The following is a 22,958-nucleotide window of genomic DNA, read 5'->3' as shown; positions in this document are numbered from 1 at the left end:
GGGTGTATACGCATTACGGTTATAATTATATGCAGGCTAAACATTGTAGTGTTTGGTGCGTCGTTTTAATATTAATTTGTATCGATATCTATTTGATATTGATATTTCTGTAGAATCATTGAAATGTACTAGAACAGTGAAATATATATCATCAATGCTGCAATGATATAAGTGATATAACCTATTGTTTTGGTAAATTGTGATTTAAAAAGAAGTCTATTATATAATATTAATACTATAATATAATAATATAAAATAAGATTGCACGAGAATTAGCCCCGAAAAGTATTTTTCTAATAGATACTGCTTCTCATTCGAGAAACTAATTTTTAATCATATCTGTTTAGACATTTATTCTAAGGTTTCTTAGTTTTATGTTACATTATTTAGTTTTAAATACATTTAATAACGTCCGTTTGATTTTTGCATTTGTTTAACTTATTCTGAGAGAAAAAATATCCTAAAACAAAATGTTAACATAAAAAAATTATTCAGTCGGTGGGTAGCTTATTTATTTGCAATCAAGTAAAAAAATTCTTAATTGAAATATTTATGTAAATAAATAAAGAAATAACTTTTAATCAAGTATTTTTTTCTTTCAGTTTTAGAAAATAATTACTGTTTAATTATTTTTATATTCAAAATAATCAGATTTTTTAATCTAAGGAAACAATTTAATTAAGTTTCATAACATTATAAGTTTCTTTGTAAAATTATTATTTAAACGGAAAAAATGTAACCTATAAAATTATATACCTAAGGTAACATATCAATTTACTTGAAAATAAATATTTTTACAAACAGAACAAATTCAAATGTTTCAAAATGTACGATTAAAAAAAATGTATTCTTTTCATTTAAAATATTTTTCTCTCAGTATAGAAATCGTTTTTGATACAAAACGAAAGCGAATTGATCACACTTAGCGTTGAGAATACAGTTTCTTATCAAATTAAAGCGTGATTCCTTGCCTTAATTTGACGGTCTTCAGTAAAAATAGCAGTGAAAAGAATTAGTTACTCGACGCGATAGAAGTCGACGTTTATGAATATTCATGCTGCGTTTAAATTCTCGAACGACGTGTTTCATCGGTCTAATGTATGCGGCGATTTAGCAGATGGCGACGGTTGCACGCTGCACAACCGCCGGTTCATACATAAAAACAATCAGCCTTTCGGTAGTATATATAGATTCTGTACGTATCGATGTTGCAATTTCGACGACAGATTGTAAAGCCGTCGAAATAATGGCAGACAGAATAAATGATTGCATTAATATGACGGATCGAACAATCATTTGTTGACATGTGTGTCCAGGACATTACATAAATATCGCTTCGCGAAACAAAAACTAAAATCGATATTCCCTAAGTCAGTGTTTCTCAACCGAGGATATAAGATTTTTTTTTTGAAAAAGAGAAAAACACACATATGTGGAAAAAAATTTCAGCTCTGACAATGAATCTGAATAAAAACGCTCTTTCTATTGAAAAAGCTGATGAGAATTTAATATTAAAAATCATTTCAGTGAGTCTGTAATGTTATTAATTAATAATAAAATGTATAACACACAACTACAATTTCCATTTTGTATGTGTTTAATCTAAAGTAATTTTTTTATTTTATAAAAAATTTCATCTCGACAATTGGAGTGATTACCAAACTGTTTGATGTGAATTTAACAAATTTTAGGAAAATAACGAAATTAAGTTTGTATTTAGTGAAAAGTATGGACTTCAATATCCATCATTAATATAGTACCACTTTTTGCTTAACAAGTAAATATACGAGGATCTACAAGCAATTTCCCGTTAATTATCGTCGCTTGAATGAGGCCGCGAAACAAGAAGTTCATGAATAAATACGACGACCAGTTCTTTAGAAATTCCGCCATCCACTCTTCGTTATTATATCAAATTGCTTAACGTCATACTTTAGCAAGCTCAGCAGAAAAAAATACGCAGAGCAATTAACAAAAATAAGAGAGACTTCAAGAATAGAAGTAGAGTTGTCATCGAGATATCTGATAATAAAATAGCGGTGGTTTTGAGTTCTTTTCATACTCAAAATCAGCATAGTTTCTCCCTGTTGCGATACAAACGCGTATTCCATATTTATTTTATCTAAAAGTTCTAAAAATATCAACACTTATTAACTCTTCGTGGCCTAACCGAGAATTTGTAGACTCCAAAGCCAATTTTTAATTCTTTTCATTTTGAATTATTTTATTTCAAATTCAGACACGTACAAAAAAGTGAAAAATGTTTCGAGTTAAACAATTGTGACATTGTATTCTGGATTGTTGGAAGAGAACACTAGAACTTACAGATTTTTTGGAGTCTAAAAACCTTTTCAAAACCATTATTAGACATCAGAGACCCGATTAAACTAGAAAAACATCAAAAAAATTTTATATATTGATATATAATACAAACAATAAAATAAATTATTGATTCACGAAGAGTTAATATATAAATCACAACATAATTTACTTTTTTTTCTTTATAGAAAATCTGTTTAATATAAGGAGTTCCGAATCAATTTACACTTGGAGTGTCCAAACTCATTCTCGTCCTAGCAATTTTAAATTTAAGCATCACAGTTATCGAAGGAAATTCAAATAGCTTTACAATCGTAATAAAATAACTACGGAAATGCTACGTTTTCCGAGGATAAGCAGAAGAGACCTCATAATCTTCGATCAAAGAGTTTTCGTCCGACGTTGTAGTATCTAATAAGCAATTTTCCCCGGAGAGATTTTCCCCGGAGAGATCGCGCGGCGCAGCAAGAGGGACCGCGGGAGACAAAAAACTCCCGTGAATGTGTACAATCGGCTACCTCGATTCGCATGCCGACGTCCTCTCGTTTTCGTCGGTCCGCGCGCTTTTCGGCCACTGAATAAAAAAGAAAGAGAAAGCGAGAAGAAGAGAGAGAGAGAGAGAGAGAGAGAGAGGGGGGGGAGAAAAGGGGTCGAAAGTCTGGCTCTGCCAACTCGAGCGAGCCACCGTTGTCATCCCTTTATCGCGTGGTCGAATTCTCGGCAATCCTCTCTCCTTCCAGTCAACCACCCTACAGCCATGCCCCTCTTTGCCCCCCGATGCACCCCCGCTTCTCCTCCCGCCCATCACGTCAGGGTAAACAATACTCCGATCCTTTGTGCTCCGCAAAGAGCTTGCTTTCTCTCAAAGTGGATTCGCGATGAATTTCTTTTCGGGGGTTAAACGCACGCGGGTCGCGTTTCTCCACGATTTTCCCTTTCGCTCGCGCTCTGTCACCCCTTGCCGCCGCAACCCCCGACTACCGACGGCCGCCCTTTCTCATTTTCTCGTCAGTCGGTGGGACACGCAGCCATGTTGAATGTCATGGTGCAAGCGAGTATGAGCGAGGTGATTGGATTTTTTTTTAATGCAGAAGAGAGACGGCGAAACAATCTAAATCCCTATTACAATCTTAAACATTTTTGCTGCGCAATGGGAAAAATTTTGTCATGTAAAATGTTTTTGCAAATATAAAGACCGAAACTATTTTATTCTAAAAAATGAAAAAATATTTTTCGTTCTGTATGTGTGTGTGTCAAAATTTGTTGGTGAAAATCATAAATTGAGCATACCTCCGGAAAAGAACAAAAGTTGTTTCGCACGTGAAACTGTATTCACTTTAACAATATTTTCTGGACTCGCGCGTGATTTACACCTATTCCATAATAGAATGCTAGTCCCAGCAAACCATTTTTTTTATCTTCTCAGTTACCCCAATTTCATAAACACCGCGTTCTGTGCATATCTCAGTTACGTGCATTTTCATACAAGAGAGCTCACGCATCTACGAAACACATACGTACGCATCCACACATGTGTACACTCGTACAATCCCGCGTGATCACACCGCTCACGAATCGTCGTTCGCGTGGGTGTTGGTACGAGGGATGAAACGGGACGGTGTGGCCGAGGAGGGCAAAGAGCGAACCAAGCGGGAGAGGCTCGGTTCACTTTGCGTGGTTGGGGTTTCGGTTTGGGTTCCCCAGCAGTTCCCCCCTCCCCTCTGCCCCACAACACACCCCCGCGTCCCTCATAGCCATCGTCGCGCTGCCGCTGCTGCTGCTGCTGCTGCTGCTGCCTGCTACCATCCCCCATACGCGGCGTGGCGGTGGAGTACGGCGTAAGGGATGGATCAATACTACTGCGGGTCGAGGGGTGTACGGACGACCGTGGCACGCGCATACGCCAAGCAGGGGTGGATTTAAGGACAAGAACTCCCTACGCCAATTTATTTCCGCTCTGTCAACGACTCTGTTGGAGTTCTCCTTCTTGGACTACATTGTAATAATAAATATAGCGAAAAGATCAAATTATAAAAGAATAATCTATAAAAAAAGAAAGAGGAAATAAACAACGTTATTGCACTGTGATGGATTTGATGAAGAGTGTCGTTAACTGTTTAACTTTTATTTGTTTTGCGCACAAGTCAAATGTATTATATAGCAAAAATATTTTCTAGATATGTCCGAAGGAAATTAAGTAACTTCAACTTTTTCGTTTTAAAAATTGTAAAGAAGAATCGGAGAGTTTCAGAGTTATTAATCTTGCGGAATCACGAATTAAAAGTTGCAAGAAATTTTCGCGCGGCAAAGCCCGGGCATGTACCTAAATCCAGCGCTGCGCGTGGGCGAGAAAGAACGGCGAAAAGGGTGGCAAAGGGGAAGAGGGCAATGTGGATGCGAAGGGGATGGAAGGTCGGACGGGAGTAGTACGAGCGAGCGGTACGGTTGATTTATTAAAAATGTAGTCGAGTGCAGGAAGAGTTTTGCCGATTTAGAGATGTGCGGTGAAATATTGTCGAGGCGCCCGTGAATTACGGCGGCTCGTCTGCCGCGCGAGACAGCGCGGCGCGTTTAATCGTTACTCGTTAAACGCGAGACTGTTGCATTTCGGTGTATATATATAATGCAACGCTGGAAATATTCAGCGTGTGTCTACGTGTCTATATGCACGGATTTCGAAAGAATTTATTCGCAATCGTAAAAGGCGCAATTCTACAGCTTGCAAAAGTAACGCGCAACTAAAAAGATATAACGCATAAAAGATAAAATATATAAATGTTAAAATAAAAAATATGTCGCACATTCCTAACCAAAAAATACATTTTTTTGTAAAAAGAACTTTTTAAAGTTTTACTGCATGCCACTATCACTAATGGCAACTTTACCGTTCTACGGACGATATTTCTCGCACGACGGACAGCGCGAAGCGATAAATTGCCAAAGTGTGGTAGGAAGATGACAGATAGGAACGAGAAAGCTCGACGGGGTTTGGAACAACCTGTAGGTCGGTAGACCGAAAGTCGCGCAATTCTGCGGGATACCTGTGGCTCCACGCGGCCATCGCCGCTCGATGCTTTTTCGCTTCTCTTTTTTCCCCGTTTCCCCCTTTTCCCATCGCTTCGTCTCTTTTTTCCGCGCCGCGTCATACCGGTCGACAGTATCGTGAATATCGATCATAGATTCGGCTACTGATAATGCGGCCCCACCCGGTGCAACGAGTTTCAATAATGTCAACGTGACAAATTTAAGGGACTCCAAAAAATTAGTGTGCAGGGTCGGAACAGTTACTTTCTAAAAATAACTAGTTACAGTTACAGTTTCTTTCTTTCAAAAAGTAACTAGTTAGCGTTACAAGTTACTAATTTTAAAAAATAACGCGTTACAGTTACAGTTATTCAAAAAGTAACAAGAAGTTATTTTTCAATTATTTTTCTGTTTTTTCTTGTAATATTTTCAAGTATTGATAATTTAAATAGATTTACATTTCTAACATTATTCAATTATTTTATTTATATTCGAACATGGTGTCAAGTTTAAAGACGCTATTGAAATTTAGTTAGAAACAAAGTTAAAATTATTCTTGTGTCTATTTGTGTTATTTGCTGAAGAACAACCACGTAAAATGTCTTTAATTGTGTAATATACATGCGACATGTCTATATTAATTACTTATATCTACATAAAAGCTATATAAACTGTGTTCTAAGATCTAACCAATCACATTAAAGCTGCGTTTGGAAATATCAGCTGAATACCCTCATATATATCATTTTATTCTTGTTGTTTACCGATTAATAAATAAAAATAAAATGATACATGATGCCACTAGGGTGATGTTTGCAAATGCAACCGAAATTGACAAATGAGTTTGAAATATGTAAAGTAACTATAAAAGTAACTACTAATTTAGTTACTAGTTACACAAATAATGTAACTAAGTAAAGTTATAGTTACAGATGAAAAAAAGTAACAAAATTAAGTTACCAAAAAAAGTAACTCTAACTGTAATTTCTTTATAAATAACAAGTTACTTCCCGTCCCCGTTATTTGATAGTCAATTCGTAAATCCTAGCACGTATGTCATAGGCAGAAAATTTCTAATTATGTTCTAATATTTCTCAATAATGCATGATTATAAATTTAGATATTGTCGTATAAAAGAAAAATTATATATTGTGGTCTCGCGAAGATATTCTTTCTCTGTAAACGGATCATATGATACATGTATTCGAAAATATATTTCCTCTCGCAAAGAAAGGAAGAATTGATTTGCAAACGAGTTTGCAGGTATTCATACCTTTCAGATACGGATTTCACGATTCCAATTATTCCATGGTGCCATGCACCTGTGCGGGTGCAGCGATATTTCTTCTTTGACGAAATACAGGAATTGTTGATCGAGAGTTTCACGCTCGTCCAACCGTGAAAAAAAAGAAAAAAATGACGAATCGATCGCAAGTTGAAATCGTTTGGAATTAAAGCACTCGTCTACAAGTCCACGTTATTCTTCGGACTTTCTTTTTTGGGACGGAAAAAGAACTCTTGCGTGATATTATATTAGCGAGTCCCAAAACTTTGTCGGCGATTCCGACAGACCACGTCATCCTCTTCGTTCTTTCTTGAAAAAGAAAGTTTTGATAATTCCGTGTCGAAAATTGAATTGGAGTTTGCTGAACGTAACGCCTCCAATCCGTTCTCGTAAGATTTGGCATATTTTATTTAAGGATGTTTGGCTATACAATTTAAGCTAAAAGTTATCAAAACATAAAAACTGAAGGCTTCTCTTGGTTTATTCCTTTTCTTCCTAATCAACAACAAAAAATTTTGGTTGCAAATGCCCGAAAATTTTGGTCATGAAATTATAAGCTGCAAAGAAGGAAACAATGAAAAATTTGATTTATAATTTTTGCAGCTATATTTTGCTGCAGTTTTAAACAAATAACTTTTAAACGAGTAAATGGATCTAAATGAATTTTTGCATAAATATTTAATAAAGTCTTATTGGTATATGTAAAAAATTTGGTTTAATTGGTAAAGCTACATTCTCATCAAATTTGCGAATAAGTATTGTAAAACGTAATTTTATATAAAAATCAAGAGTAAATAACAAATTAAACAATTTTTTAACCAATAGTTGTGCTTAAATTTTACACAGCTACTCAAACATAATACTAGAATATTCTATAAAGTTTTTGTATTTTTGGTAATAATATTTGAGATATGACCTATACATTTTCAAGCACCTCAATTTGCAAGCGAATCAAACCGTCGCGTCGCGTCGTTCTAATTGTACATAAATGTATCTAGCCCGATGCAGCCCGTCATTTTTCCACACCGTGCATTTCCAGGCAAAACAATCGTTATGACATCAAAACGGCGTCAAAATGGCTCTAAAATAGTTATTAAAAGTCACTTTTCGATCGGTCACAATTCATTTTAACGTTATCGTGACCGGGTCGAAAAGGTCCCTAATGGATAGTCTTTTCGTTTTGTACATACACAAAAGCCACGTGTAGACTGACAAAAGCCGCTAGTCCCTCGTTACAAAGACAAAGAGAATTAATGGCACGCAATCTTTTTAGTTGAAAAGCTAGACAGACGAATGTACAACAATTATACAAAATACTTTTCGATCAACCACAATTTTTTTCAATGTGATCGATTGAAAAAAAATCCCTAATAAAAAGTTTTTACCTTTTGTACACAAAAGTTACGTATAAAGTGAAGAAAGCCTCGTTACAAAGAGAATTAATGGCACGCAATCCTTTTAGTTAAAAAGCCAGCTAGACAGGCGAACATACAATAATTACATAAAATACTTTTACGTTCGATAGCAAGCTTACGTTTAAAATAAATTTGCATTTAGAAAGTTTACAAATCACTTGCACCTACATTCCGGACCAGTGCCTCACCGGCGAGAATATCGTGTGCAATTTCTGCGGTATTACATTTGTGATCATAGTAAACAATTTCAGCGCCAACAACAATCGCTGCCTTTAGCATACCTACCGACGTCGGACGCCTCTGAAAGCGTCGCCGTCGTGAGCAACGACGATGCCGGTATCCAGGCGCGAACTTCGTCAATGAGTGAAACTTTTAATTACTTCTACACCACGTATTTATGGAATACACACCCCGCCTATAATTGCGACCTGCGTAGACTCTACTCGGGAACAGCGCGCGGGGAATAGGGAGACGCCATGGTACGTATCACCACGGTCGAGGGAGTTTGCCGAAAAGCGCATTTCGATACGTTGCACGTTATTACTATCGACAGACGTGTCTCGAAATATTTTATGCCGGCGAATATTTTATTCGCGAAACTATCTGTATCTCGTCGTCGCAGTATCCAGCGTTTCGCCACCGTATTTTCGAGGAAACACCACGGGGCGGAATGCAGATACGGACGATCGATGAGAAGCTGCTATCCTTTCTACAAATCGGACATGAAAAACGATCGCAGGAAATAATACTTGCGGGCGTGAGGATAGTTCGTGGAATTTCGATAAACCCTGACAACCTTTCGTGCTAAACTTTTGATTTGCGTCGATTTTAAATGCATTCGTTTAACGGGATATACCTACGCGCTGCTGCAATATGAGCGCAATGTTTAATAAAATCACAATTTTGCCTGCTATGCAGCGCGACATAATAAATAATTTCAGGCATCTTCCAGAATTCCGGGAGCGGCAATAAATTTATGAAAGTATCGCGAGATGTATATATACGCGTATAACACTGCGAGAGAGCTTAATTATAACGAAATTCTTGCGTGACAGGCATTGCGATGTAATGATTTTTTTCATAAAGTTTCGCGCCGTCGTCGTCGCGTCGGAGCGCTCCCGGAATGGTGAACAATGTCGCGACGCTCCGTGTCCTGAAAAGCTCATCAACATGGCAAACTTTTAATTATTTTCACGCTGCTCTTGTTTAACATTACATCGACGCAGCGACACAACAAAATAAAATCATTGTATTTTTCTTGTGGAAAAAATTTTGCAAACTACGAAAAAAAAAACAAATGTAAAGTGTGTCCAGAAAACCAATTGGATAGTAGACACAAAATATTTTAATGCAACGAATAAAATTTTAATATTTCCATTTTTGTAATGAGTTTAAAATTTGTTAACGTAACGATAAAGAATATTTATCGATGTTAACATCATAAAGTGTAAAATTTATAAAATAATAGTACAACACATAAAAATTCCATTTAATTATAACTACGAGGATAATACTTTAAGGAGATTGTGAGAAAAAAGTGAACTAGCGGAGAGCCAACTGTGAGAAATGTTAAGCTTTCAACGAGAACTATTCACGACACAGTTTCCTAAGTTCGAAAACTCCGAGACATCGCATGTAAGTCACTAACGAGGAGGTACTTTTAACAGTTGATACAGTACGTTGGACCGTCTACTCTGCTTGTTCTTGCGTGTCCTTAGTTAATAAAGTCTCTTATCATTAAAAGCGATGCTGCTCCCTTACACAGTCGCGAATCTGATGTGCGCTTATCCGGGCAACTCGTCTCCTGCTTTAAGTAAGGGCCTGATAAAGCGATTCCCGTCTCATCGACAAAACCCCGTACTAAGCCCTCGCAACACGTACGCTATAAACCAAAAGCTATAAACTGACAGCGAGCACATACGGCGGTAATCGCGCGACTCAGGTTTCGGTCCACGAAATTAATTATAGCATCTCTCTCGGGTCGCGGATATTGATTACGGATGTTCTGTAGACACAAGCGTATAACATCATCAGCTACGCATTAGATGGCTCCGATATGACCCATAATTATCGCTGACCCTATAACTACCAGTCAATTATCATAACTAGGCGACATAAGCCAATTTTGTAGAAGAAAATTGAAAGCGGAATCAAGAAGGGGCGAGTTGACGGTAAGAAAAATAATTTCTTTTCAAAATTTGCTAAATATTTTATTACATATTATATACTTTTCTCAATATTTCAATATCTACTGTCTGCTATAAATTACCCGCAATTATAATTAATGTAAATTTCCCCCGTCAAAATCAAGGATTAAATTTTCGAATAATGAAATATTACGCGATCAAATCGATCCCAATGAGTGAGCATCGTTCCAACGATTACGAAAATTTGCCTCGTATTTGGGAATGTGGCGAAAAGCTCACCTGAAATTTCTCCCGGAATGCGGCAATATATGTAATAAGCGGACGTATAATCACGGTACAAATTGCGAATGCTGCAACGATCCCGCACGCAAAATGCATGGAATTGCTATAAATTATGCGTATTAAGGATCTCTCTCGGGCATAATCCGGTGGTCGGACGTATTTGCTTAATATAACGGTGCCGGCTGCTGTGTACTTTGCCATCGTTTCACGTGAGCTTATGCCTAACGATCGCGAAATTACATAGTCAACATGATTTAAATGCGAGTATAAAGGGACAACTTTGGATTTAAGGCGGTTTGGTATGTACACGATATCAATGTACCGTCCGACACTTTTAAGGATGGATGTCGTGTGCTCGGGCGAACAGTTTATCGATTTTACTGAGGATTTTATCGCGCGCGATTTTGTACGACACTCTAGCAACACATTTTTCATCCTGAAGACGTAAAGTTTTTTTTTGCGCAACAAAATGGAATTCCGATAAATGATCGACACGACAAATTAAAAGATACTGACAAATAGAAATGTAATTATAATACAGATATCTTTCTACTTGTGATAATTTCGATTTACGAATTTTTTCAGATTTACCGGCATGTACGGTAGTTTTATTTTTCTTTCAATCCCTTGTTGAAGTTAATTTATGTTTAAGCTAAATATTAATTTTACAATGCCAAATTGAGATAATATATTTTTTCTTAAGAATTATATTCTTAAGAAAAAATCAGAGAAATTAAAATTGAAATTTAAACTGAAATAATTAGTTTTATCAATAAAATAATTGTTGTTTATGCATAATATTTTAAATAATAATATAAGAATACTAACATGTAAAAATATTGTAACGTCGTTAAAAAGATTATGTAAACTCTAATTTTTTAGGAAAGGGAGGCATCTTATCGTAGATGCTAGTTATCAATATAATTATTAAACTGATTGTTAATTTAATTTAGTGATATTACCTTTTTGATTCAACTTAAGAACTGTGTTTAAAAATACAGTTCGGAGAATTAGAAAATATATTTATAATAAAAATCGCACAAGAAATATCAAGTCAGCATTATGATCTTGCTATGATTCTCTATAAATCTATCTTGATGTGAATTGTTTATACTAAAACGCGGTCTTATTTCAATTTTCTTTTGTTAATTAAAAAGTCTTAATGGTCGTAACTAGACCTTTGTACCAATATTTCTTGTACAATTTTATATGCATTTTTAAGCTCATTAAACTGTGCGTCGAATAAATTTCTGGTCTTGAAACGCAATTCTAAATTGAAGAGGAATAATAATATCACCATATTAAATCAAAAATCAATTTGATAATAATGATGCTAATAAGCATTTAATATACCAATAAGAAAATTCCCTTTCAAAAAACTGTAAAGAATTTTGAAGTGTTGTTTTTCGCAATAAATTCTTTATAGTTTTTTAAATGGGAGAAAGAGTTTGGTTATTGGCCATTTATCACTGCCATATTAGATGCTCGTTAGCATTATTATTAAATTGAGTCTGTGACTTTATTTATTTATTTATTTATTTACTTTTCGATATTTCTATTCTCGTTCAAAGCAAAGAACAGTGTTTCTAATTTGACCAAAGATTTGAAAATGTAAATAAAATCTCACAAGAAATATCAGCACTAAAATCTATGGCGATTAAGATTCTTTAATTAAGTCATAACGTTATATTTGTATAAAATATAACAATACCACTAATGTTAGTTTGAACGATATTTATATACATATACATTTATGTACATATAGTTTACGCAGCTGTATTGTTATTTAACTTATGATTAATTCGACGGCCAAAGTTTTGAAACGCAACCTTGTCGTAAATAAAAGGATACTGTATACACCTTAGCTATTTTCTTTCCTAAAACAAAGGCTATAAAATTAAACAAAAAAAAAAGAAATGTGTATATTTGACATGCTGCAATAGTTTTATACGTATAAAAAAAAGCATCAAGTACACAATATTTTTTTCCGCTTTTGTTTATTTCTTTTTCCCTTTAGGTATCTCTTCAAATAAGTGATCTTTTTTTTTTTTATAAAAATATATTACAAAATTGTAACACACCACTAGAAATAGATCAAATGCGATCTCGTAAAATATTCTTTCCACGATAAAGATATCCGCCTTACATTTGCATACAATTCGATTCGCAATTCCCGCGTTCGAGATTACGGCAGTAGAAATGTCGATCACGGTTCCTTTCTTTCGCCCGCGAAAATATTTGACAAGCAATCGATCAATTCGGTGGAAAGCGGATCAGGGAAGTTTCGATACATAGAAACAATCGAGCGACCTCGCTTCGACAACAGGGATATTCCATCACGCGCTATCTCTAAATACGTGTTAGCGCTTCCATGGCGCAGGGTAATATATCTCGCGCACCGCGCGAATAAAGCTTTAATCATAAATTATGAAGTGACGCCGCTTAAATTGCAGTGTGGTGAAAATTAACGCAATCTGATAATAGATATTGCGCGGCTAGAAAGGATCGAGAGGATGAGGTATTTCCTACGGCCCGGCAATTTCTCTACGTCCGTAAATGGGCGTCGATAATGAAGCGTCGGATTAACAAAGAACCGGAATGGCCGCGAATAAAATAATTCTACTTATAATGTCGTCTCTTCGCGCATAATCTAAACAAAATGATTTATTCAATGCGCATGCACGCGTTTCTACAGTTCACGCATCCGGCATGTATTTCACATTACGCGCATTATGAATCATTTAAATATCCGAAAAATATCCGATAAGAACAAAAAGAAACACGTCTTTGATTAAGTTCTATAAAATGTCTCAGAATTTCCAGCGAGATTAAAAAAGTTCAGGTGCAAGCTCTTTGCTTACCAGCTATTTCGTTCACGTACATACACAGAGAATCTCGAATATAGTATCCGGAAGCCATCGACCGAAACGCGCAGGCAAGAAATTAATTACTTTTTTGCCGTCGAGCGCACCATACATCCATGCTCGGTTGCACCATGCCCGTATCATTTTACAGCCGTCAATCAAACGCTTTTCCATGGATTCTTCTCTTTAGAAACGCGGACCGCGTCAGGCTAGACGGATTCGAAAATAAATCATTATAAAAAATGATTACTCAACAAGAGTAAATACATTTAATGTTCAAGAAGCGTTTGCAAGAATATCCGTCGCGCGAAAAGAACTTCTAGTTCTAAAAAGCTTTGCAATTAAAAACAAAAAAACCCGAGAACCACTTGATGTCTAATAATTTTGGACGTCATTGAAAAATCCGGGAGTAAATCTGGCGACTGTTCGAAATTCGATTCGCACCGTTTGCGTTCGACGATTCGCTCGAGGACGAGGAATTTCACTTACGCGACGTTCGGCGGAATTCTTACGTAAAAGGAGCTGTCGTGATGGCCGGTAGTATCCTTCCGGGCGATTTATCGAGCCGACACGGCGGACGCGTCGGTCGTCCTGGCTCGCGTGTGTCGGGGGTTGCGCGATGCACCGGGAAGAAGAGAAATTGAGAACGAGAGAAAGAGGGAGCGGGAGAGCGTATAGCTGTGCATGGCCGCAGCGCGCACGTAACGCAAATGAAACTTAAATGAGTAACTAAATCCCACGGGTCACGCGAGCAGCCCGATCCCGTCGACTTTTATTGGCATTTTCGAGAGTAAAGACCGGGGCGAGCTGATGAATCGCCACCCGTAAGAGCGTTGGAGATCCTCCTTTCGCCTCCTTCTCTGCCATTCGAGACGCTCGCGCGAGCAAGCGATCAAATTATACGGATTTATCGTGGCTCGCGTAGCTAAACAAGCGTTCCGCTAACTGAATAAAGCGCCACTTTGATAATTGGCGATAGCGGTGCGAGCGCAAATTCGCGGTCACGAGGCGGCAGTAAATCAACGTCGTTGTTTCGAGTCGCTGGTGGTTATTATTATTGCCGAGCTAATAGCCGGATAAATGGCCTGGATTCGCTAGATACGCTGAACAGTTATATACCGTCCGATAGTGCGTTCCGGTTAAATAAAAATGCGGAACTGGGGATTACGTGAATTTAGATGCGTTTATTGCAACATTCAACAAAAATATTCGAAAAGCAATTCGATTATAGGCCTTTGGAGGTAATGTATACTTTTCCAGTATCACCTCGTAATTACGTATGAAGACTATTCATCTCGTCGCGCGGTTCGTCAAATCAAACACAAACGCGCACCAACATGGAGACACGCGTATTGACAAAAGAACAGGGTGGGGCCCGTGCAATTGAGAAAATTGCACGGGTATCGGTTTCACCCTCGTGCTATAGGGGGATTCAGACCGCTATGAGCGGAGGAATCTTCCGATTTAATGCAATCAATGCGGCAACACCGCGCGTGTGTGTCGGCGAAATAAATTTACGATACATTTACGTTCCAGCACGTCGGAGCAACGGCGAAAGAGAATCGATTTTCAATAAATAATGTACAAAAAAAAAAAATATTTGCAACACGCATCGCCGCTGTTTAATTTCCGAACTCAATTTGGGGGTACGAGCGGGACGTAATTAAAACCATTTTTGTTCAAAATCCCTCTAATTTACGCGCGCCGATTGCGAATCTTGCCTAATTGTCCGTCCTTTTACGCTATCGGCACGATCCTATCGGAAAACTTCTGCAATTTATTGGATTTATCGTCGTGGTGTTCTTAATTCTCTCGGTCTTAGATTTAGTGCCCACCACCCCCCCCCCTCCCCTCCTTAAATTACCTAGTAAAGTCTACGCAAAATTAATCGAAAAGATTGTGTTTCTTGAAAAGTCGCTGGCGGATACTTTACAGCATCCCCGTAACTAGATCTCCGTTTAATTACTCAGTAATGCGATCCTAAATTTAAACCAATATTTCATTAACAAATGTAATCTGAGACAACAACAAATATAGTCAATGAAGATTAATATTTCTGTTCTAGAGTAACTTTATTATTTTCGTTTCAACAAGAAGATGAAAATGACATTGTTTAATTTCTACACTGAGAGAAATGTTTGGTAAAATCAACCAAAGTTTCGTTAAACAGCGATCAAATAAATTTCAGTTATAATTACTAAATATATAGTTGTTTTAACCAAACAATTTGTAGCCTTAACCAAACAATTATTTTCATCCGACTAATTACAAAAAGTTTCGTTAAATGTAATCCAAGTTTTTTGGTACCAGAAACTACAAAATGTATTTGATCACTATTTAATCAGACTTTGGTTGGTCTTACCAAACGATTACTCTCAGTATACATAATATATTTATATTTACGAGTTGACGGAAATGCGCCGCAATAATAGTCTGCACCGGCCAAATCTATTTTCTGCACGTTAATCCCGCAATTAATCATGTTACCCTGTATCGTCTGCAGTTGCTAATAGTCGCGAAACATGCATTCGTCGCAAATGAAGCGGATTACTATACGGTTTAACGGGAGATCTCGATAGAACGCATTCGTCGCCGTTAGAAACCGCATAACCGCAGCGGTATCTCCTAATTATTCCAAGATAATTAGAATATCAATAATTTATCACCGTGCGCGACGATGCGTGTTCGAGCGGCTATTGTTGTCGAAGAGACACACAGAGAGAGATAGAGAGAGAAAGAGCTTGAGCGATTTGAGGTATGGCGCTGCGAATCGTGTCGCCGATTCATCGTAATCATCAAGTGTAATGCGCACTGATATTCATTAACGTTTGAAGCTTGTGCAAGGAAATCGGAAACAGATCCAGCGATAAATTATGCAATAAAGCGTTCCGTGTCGATGCACTTCGCACATTTGCACGCAGTCGGCAAAGTCGAAGATAAATTGGCCCCGACTTCGCGAACTCCGTCGCTAAATCCGCGGAGGAGAATGGCGCCGGGAGCCTTTAGAAGCACGCACAGCCCGTAATTTCAGCACGTTTTACGATTGATAAGCGTTCCGCAAAATTTCCGCCACAATTTCCCGAGTCGCCATTGTCCCCGGGTGAAAATGGCCGTCGGTCATTGTTCGTGCGGCGGCATCGGCTAATTTCATCGCGTTCAGGCCGGGCGCTGCTAACGAGCTCAGCGCGATGCGAAGACCACGTCGGGAACGGGATCGCATCAAGGTTGACAATGTGAGAGGATAGTCACAAGGGTGCGGCTCGAAAATCACGGGTATCATTGTAGTCCACGGTTATATACGACGGTCCGTGTAATCGGCATCCCCGGTGCCGAGAGCGCGGCCAATCAGGCACCATTGATTCGCAGTCGAAATAGTATCCTGATCGTGCCGACCTAAGCCCGATGCCGTGCCACCCCTGAAACGACCGGTCAATCTTCGACGGCGCGAATCCGCGTGTTTACCGACCCCGACCCAGGAAAATATTTTCTCCCGCCGCCGGGGGAGGAGACCCTAATCGTGTTCACGATTCTCTCCCCCTCCGCAGTCTTCCCTTGCAAAGGGTGACGGAGGTCCTTCTCTAATTAATAAAGCGAATATTGCGATATTGTTGGTCTTGATGCAAGCTGTGTTTATTCTTACAAAAGGAATGACGCACAGCAATTTTGATCCTTGCAGAAGAAAATTTAATGACACATTTGACTCGAATGTTGACCGATTCACAATATTAAAACGCTTTGCTATACTGGAATGATCACTATTAATGGAAAAAATATTTATTTTGTATGCCTATATATAAAACCTCCTTTTTACTTTATTTCTTTAGCTGTATTTTTTGAGAAAAAGATTAAAAAATTTTTTAATACTCATATATTGTTACATAATTTGATCAAATGTTTTATATAAAATTTAATACTTGTAATTATAAAAACGTATTAATGTTTAATTATTAAAAAAAAATTTAACAAGATATTCCTTGGCTTACCTTAAGAAAAAAAAATTCTATGATTTTTGTAAGTCCTAAACTGCTTTGTCTTCAAACTACAAAATGTCATATAAAAAGTAGTTTTAAAAATATTTCGTCAATACTGGAAAGTGATTCTTAATTTCGCACATCAAATTTGAATAAAACATCTCTAAGCGTTTTCGAGATTTTTAATATTTTCACATTTTTTCCTTAACTTTCTTGTATTTTAAAAATAAAGCAGTTTAAAACACACGTTTATAGGAACTTTCTTTCCTAACATAAGCCAAGGTATATTTTCTTCACGCACAATTTTTATTACTTAAGAAATACTATTTGTTATACTTAAAAAACTTACTTAAGAATTTCTCTGTATATATGTAAATTAAATATATTTTAATTTATATGTCTGCAATTTTTTATTTTTACTTTTTTTTGCTTCTTGAAAGTGTTAAAATGTGTAACAAAATATGTTAATCTTCTTAATTGTCTGTACGCCTCTTAATTTTCTTAAATGTCTGTACATCTCGTGCAATACGTTTTTGTTTTCTGTAGCTACGCAATGCAGCTGAATAACAAGCCCGATATTCATTCTCTCGGAGCGCCTCACACGGAAAAGTTGAAATATTATGTGATATCCGATTTTCAATAAAATTATTTTTACAAATGAAAAGAGCAAAAATCTGCCTAAACTTTATGCGCGATCAGGATTAATGATGTTTTCTGCGATCTTGACTGTGAAAACGACTCTTTTAAGATACTTGGTAAAGTTAGGAAAATCTAAAGCATTTCCACCGGATCATTCTTTTTCAATTAAAGATTCAATGCAATAATCCCGATGAATTGCATTTTTTTCCACTCCCACCATTCGGACACAACCCTCAATCGTTCAGTGTCAGAGTGTATTGCATGGCCTTTCCTGGCCTTGCTGTCCTAAAGCCACAACGCGCGCAAATGGGGCGCAGTTAATCGACAAGCTTTTGATGTCATTCGGATGAGTAGAGTTCGAATTGTTTCCAATTGTTTTCGATTCGCCTGTCGACGGGGTTACGCAACTCATGGGGCGGTTAATTGCTCGTGGAGCAGATTTGCTAATCAGAGTGAGCGATTACTATACTATAATGCGCTCGCAGGTGCATCGGCGTATTAGTAATAATAATGAGAGATTATCGACGTAAATTATCGCTGAATAATATTGTTCCTTAAATATTATTAATTGTATATACTCTAAAATCTGTATATACTCAAAACATTAAACGCATTTTTCTCGAAATTCTTTTCTCTTGGTTTTACCATGATTCCGAACAGACGGAGGTTCAAATAAGTTTAAAAAATATTCTAGAATAAAAAAACACGTGTCACTTTCGACCAAACTTTCAAAACAGTCTATAAAAATTCAAGTTTTTCCTATTCAAAAGTCACATTTTTTCACAAAAAAAATTACTTGTTTTAAAAAAAAAATCATCGCTATTTTCTGGCTACTATTTTAACTTTGTTCCAATTTTCCGGTTTCAATTTTTTCTTTTAGATCTTGGCAGGAAACTATAAATCTGACAAACAACATCCTATAAGAAAAATATTGATATCTTCCTGGTCATAACAATATAATACCACTTTTTTCTATCTGTATGCTAGCAAACATTGGGTAAATTATTTTTATTTCAATGTAATTGACTCACAAAAAATTTTTATTTTTAAATAATTAAAATAAAAGGGTAATTCTAGAATTATTGACGCGCATTAAAAATAACTCTGTGGAACAAAAGAGAAAAGCGTAGAATGATGAAGATATCAAATAAAATGCTGCAGCACTTGCATCTGTTTATGTTAATGTTGGTCATCGAAAGGGTGTAACGCGGAACCGTGAAAACTTGTTTCTCCTCGGTCACACATCATACCGTACTTACGCCGGAAATCTTTCATTGTGGACAATTCAGACAATTCGACGTTGACAGGTCGGATTTACGGTGGGCGTTATTAATTTGTGTCGTTAACTCTCGACACCTTGGGAGTTCAACCGGGTTTTTACCGACACGCGCAGTACTCTGACCTGTTTCGTTTCACACGTCACTCTCGCAAACCTAATTCACGCGTTAGAATTTAAATGTAACAACCCGACGACCTCACACATGAAAGAAGTGCGACGATAAAGATTTACATAATTATGTTATTTAGGTTGCGTTTTTTTTTAGCGTGATATCACTAGATTATATATACAGCACAGAAAAATTGCAAGAAATATTGAAACACTTCAAAAACATTGCAAAATTTATACTTGACATTGCAAAATGCTGCTGTAATGTTGATGGTAAAATGTTCAATTTTGAAAATATTGCAATTTAATATTGCAGTAATTATAATATAATATATACTTAACAATACTTTGTATTGTTATGATAATTAAGGCGTTTTTAATTAGAACAAATTTGTAAGATATTGTACGTAAGCACTGAAAATTATTCAAATAATTATATAAATAAATAACAATTATATGTACCATATATATATAACATAAAATAAGTACATAAAATGCTATAATACGTATTAATATATTAATAACGTACATGCAATTTTATATTTATATCCATATAATTGTTTTCTTAAATTTTTTTTATATTCTTATATATATATCTCACAAAACTGTTTACAATTTAAATAATTGTAATTTTTAAAGTGCCTTAGAATCACATCCAATTTTAATATTAAAACTTTGCCATAAATGCAAAATTATAAAATTCAATTCTATTTTGGTTAAAAAATTTCTTTAATTGTGAAATTTAATAATGCATTTGAGTGAGGCGACACAAGACAAGATACCGAGGTTTAGTCTTGACTAAAATAAATGATTGAAAAAATTGTCTCGTCTCGACGATCTAAGATTCTCGAGATTCTCGAGTTTCATGTCGAGATGTTCGAGACTATCGACTATCTCATCTCATTTATTCTTTTATAAAGAGATAGTGTATTATTTATGACTAACACATGGATATGAAATAGTATACTGAAAAATATAACGCGACGAGAAACGGAATGAAACGAGACGAGAAAAAACAAATGACAGATAATAATCTTGAAAATATTTTAAATGAGGCGAGAAATTTCGAAATAAGATTTCGAGATTCTCGTATCAAAATGCATCACTATATAAAATAACAGTTATTTATTTAGCAGTTTATTTCACAACGTGATTAGAACATTGCTGCAACATTATTGAAATCATGTAGCATATATATATATTTTAACAATGTTTCGGAAACATCGCTGCGATGTCTTCTAAGATTCTGTGTCATACACAAAGGTAAAAGAATGAATCCAAAAATGTCCCTTTCGAGTATGTTTTAAACATATACCGTTGAATAACATTTGCAACATGCAGCCATACGACAGCACAGCTCTTTTTGAATTTCAAATAGCGTCAGCTGCTTAGATGAAACTCTTGTAGTAAGCTTTAAGGTACCAGTTTTAAGTATTTAAACACCGCTTAGTATTTCGCATCTATTTGTATAAGACTAAAGTTATGTAATTAATATTATTTCACTTGCAAAAAATTAGAACATCATTACTCTTTTATATTCCATAACAAAATAGAAGACGACTGAGATGTAACAAGATATTCCAAACTGCAGCAATAATAACGAAAAGACGACAAAGAAAATGTAACTTGGACTAATGTAGCAGAAAAAGCACTAAATCGTAAAATTTCTTTAGAAACTGAGCAATATGCGGTGAAAACCTATTGCCGTGTCTATACCCTGGCTATAAGGTCGGCTCTCCGCTGACGAAGCCGCCACTTCGAATCTATTTCCGTTTCCATTCTAACGCGACATGTTGTCCACGCCGTAATGTCGCGCGTGTCGAGCGTGTCTCCAGCAAACTGCATTAAGCAGCATCGCACGCCTTCCTCGAAGTACGAAGCAGCCTCAAGAGGCATGCGGAAGTGCGTTCGAACACGAAGGGAAGTGGCGGCCCAGTTTCTACACGCACGCGAGCATCTATGGTCAGAGACAGATGGCTAGTTTCAATCGTGCCAGTAGCTTCGTATAAGTTTAAGCACAACGTGTCTTCTTCGCATTAACGACAGCGCTAGTGGTAAACGCCAGATAACGTGCATGTAAAGTACACATCGTATATTTTTGCAGTAAAGCTATCTACACCGACTTGGAAATGCTGATAACAAAGACGTAATTGTAGTATTATTAGTTCCACCGGTTATAAACTTTAACTCTTTAACTTGATTCTTTTGATATTTTAAAGAAATCATTTCGTGGAAATGTTATCTCGCGAGAGGTCGAATCTCATGCAACATGAAATACCTCCTACCGTAAAAAGATAATAGTCTTTTTTCACGTCGGAAAATGTCACAGATATCACGATGCACAAGCATGGTGAAATATATACTAGCTTTTATTCGGCATGAATTTATATTAGGCCATTTACGAAATAAGGTTAGACTTTTTATTTTCGGTATTTCTGGTATAACAAAAGATAATATCACGATACTTTAAAGTGTTATTCGGTAGTAATCGACGACATGGTTCCAGATTGTTGGTTGTTCACTAACACACCACATTGAGAGTTCCATTTTTGTTCAAAGTTGTAAGATGCTTATACCACCTTATTTCGTAAGTGACATGATATTTAAATAAAATGTGTGAAAACATTAAAAATAACAATTTCACATTGTACGAGAACAGTAATTGCGATTTGGAAGCGATTATCGCAAGAACGTGCTGAATTGTAGAGACTATATCGGATTTCCGTTCTTATCAACCTTGGCAATGACCGTGAAATGGAGTTATCATCAAACAACGATAATGCAACCGTAATTGTTAGCCATGTATCTGTACTGAATGTTAGGCGTACTTATTTAGTGATTATTTTGAAATAACTCTTGATTTTACTGACAAATGTTTTTAGTACAGAGACGAAACTCGTTTCTCCTTCTCCAAATTTCTCAAAAATTGATCACTTTAAATTACACTCACACTCACCGAGATTCGACACGTTCGCGTAAAGGTAATAAAGCAGCCAACGGCACCATCGCAACAGCCTGGCAGCCGAACGCTGAAAAAGGACGAGCTCGATCATCGTCGCGTAGACGACGTAGGTCGACGTAGATCGGCTTTGGCTTCGAGTAATGCGATCCGCGCATCGACGATCCGCGTACTGAAGTGGCCCACATTTTATAAACGCCGGCGTATCGCGTATGCCTGCATAATATGTGGGGACCGTCTAGCGAGAAAAGGAGAACGGGAACGGGAGTGAGCGAGAAGAAGTGCTCGTCTCCCCTACTTGAGTTCGAACGAATGACGCCATTCATAATTAGGATGAAGATCCGGATGCTGGATCTCTCATGCCCTTGGCATCAGCAGACAAAATATACAGAAGAAATTGTAGAAATATTTTATAATTACACCGTTATTCATAAAAATTAATTTGTAAAAATGTATTGAAATTTAATATATCAATTTTAAATTTACTATAAGGCAAATATGTAAAAAAAAATATTAGTCTTAATATAATATATAGATTTTTATATTTTACATCAATTTCTTTTCGTATTATTTAAATTATTATTCCACTTTATCCCTATTCCCATCCTCTACGCCGACTATTTAAAGTCGTATGGCAAAAAAGCTCATTGGACTTCGATAACAACA

At 36.5% G+C, this 22,958-nt stretch overlaps 1 protein-coding gene across 4 annotated transcripts in view; it reads right to left on the bottom strand.

The window, feature by feature from the left end:
- LOC105194021 (kazrin) overlaps window positions 1–22,958 on the bottom strand; it is a 206,067-nt gene that overhangs the window by 143,856 nt on the left and 39,253 nt on the right. The window contains exon 1 of one of the 4 annotated variants that reach the window (XM_026138183.2): window positions 22,290–22,749. The exons of the other annotated variants lie outside the window; for them this stretch is intronic. Within the exon in view, the coding sequence (XP_025993968.2) occupies window positions 22,290–22,386 (97 nt within the window). The 5' untranslated portion in view covers window positions 22,387–22,749. Of the gene's footprint in view, window positions 1–22,289; window positions 22,750–22,958 lie in introns of those variants that run through there. 4 annotated transcript variants of the gene reach the window in all.

This window comes from Solenopsis invicta, chromosome 9, assembly GCF_016802725.1.
Source record: "Solenopsis invicta isolate M01_SB chromosome 9, UNIL_Sinv_3.0, whole genome shotgun sequence".
Classification (NCBI taxonomy): domain Eukaryota; kingdom Metazoa; phylum Arthropoda; class Insecta; order Hymenoptera; family Formicidae; genus Solenopsis; species Solenopsis invicta.
Note: the sequence above shows the minus strand (reverse complement) of the source record. Positions and strands in the feature narration are given on the sequence as shown.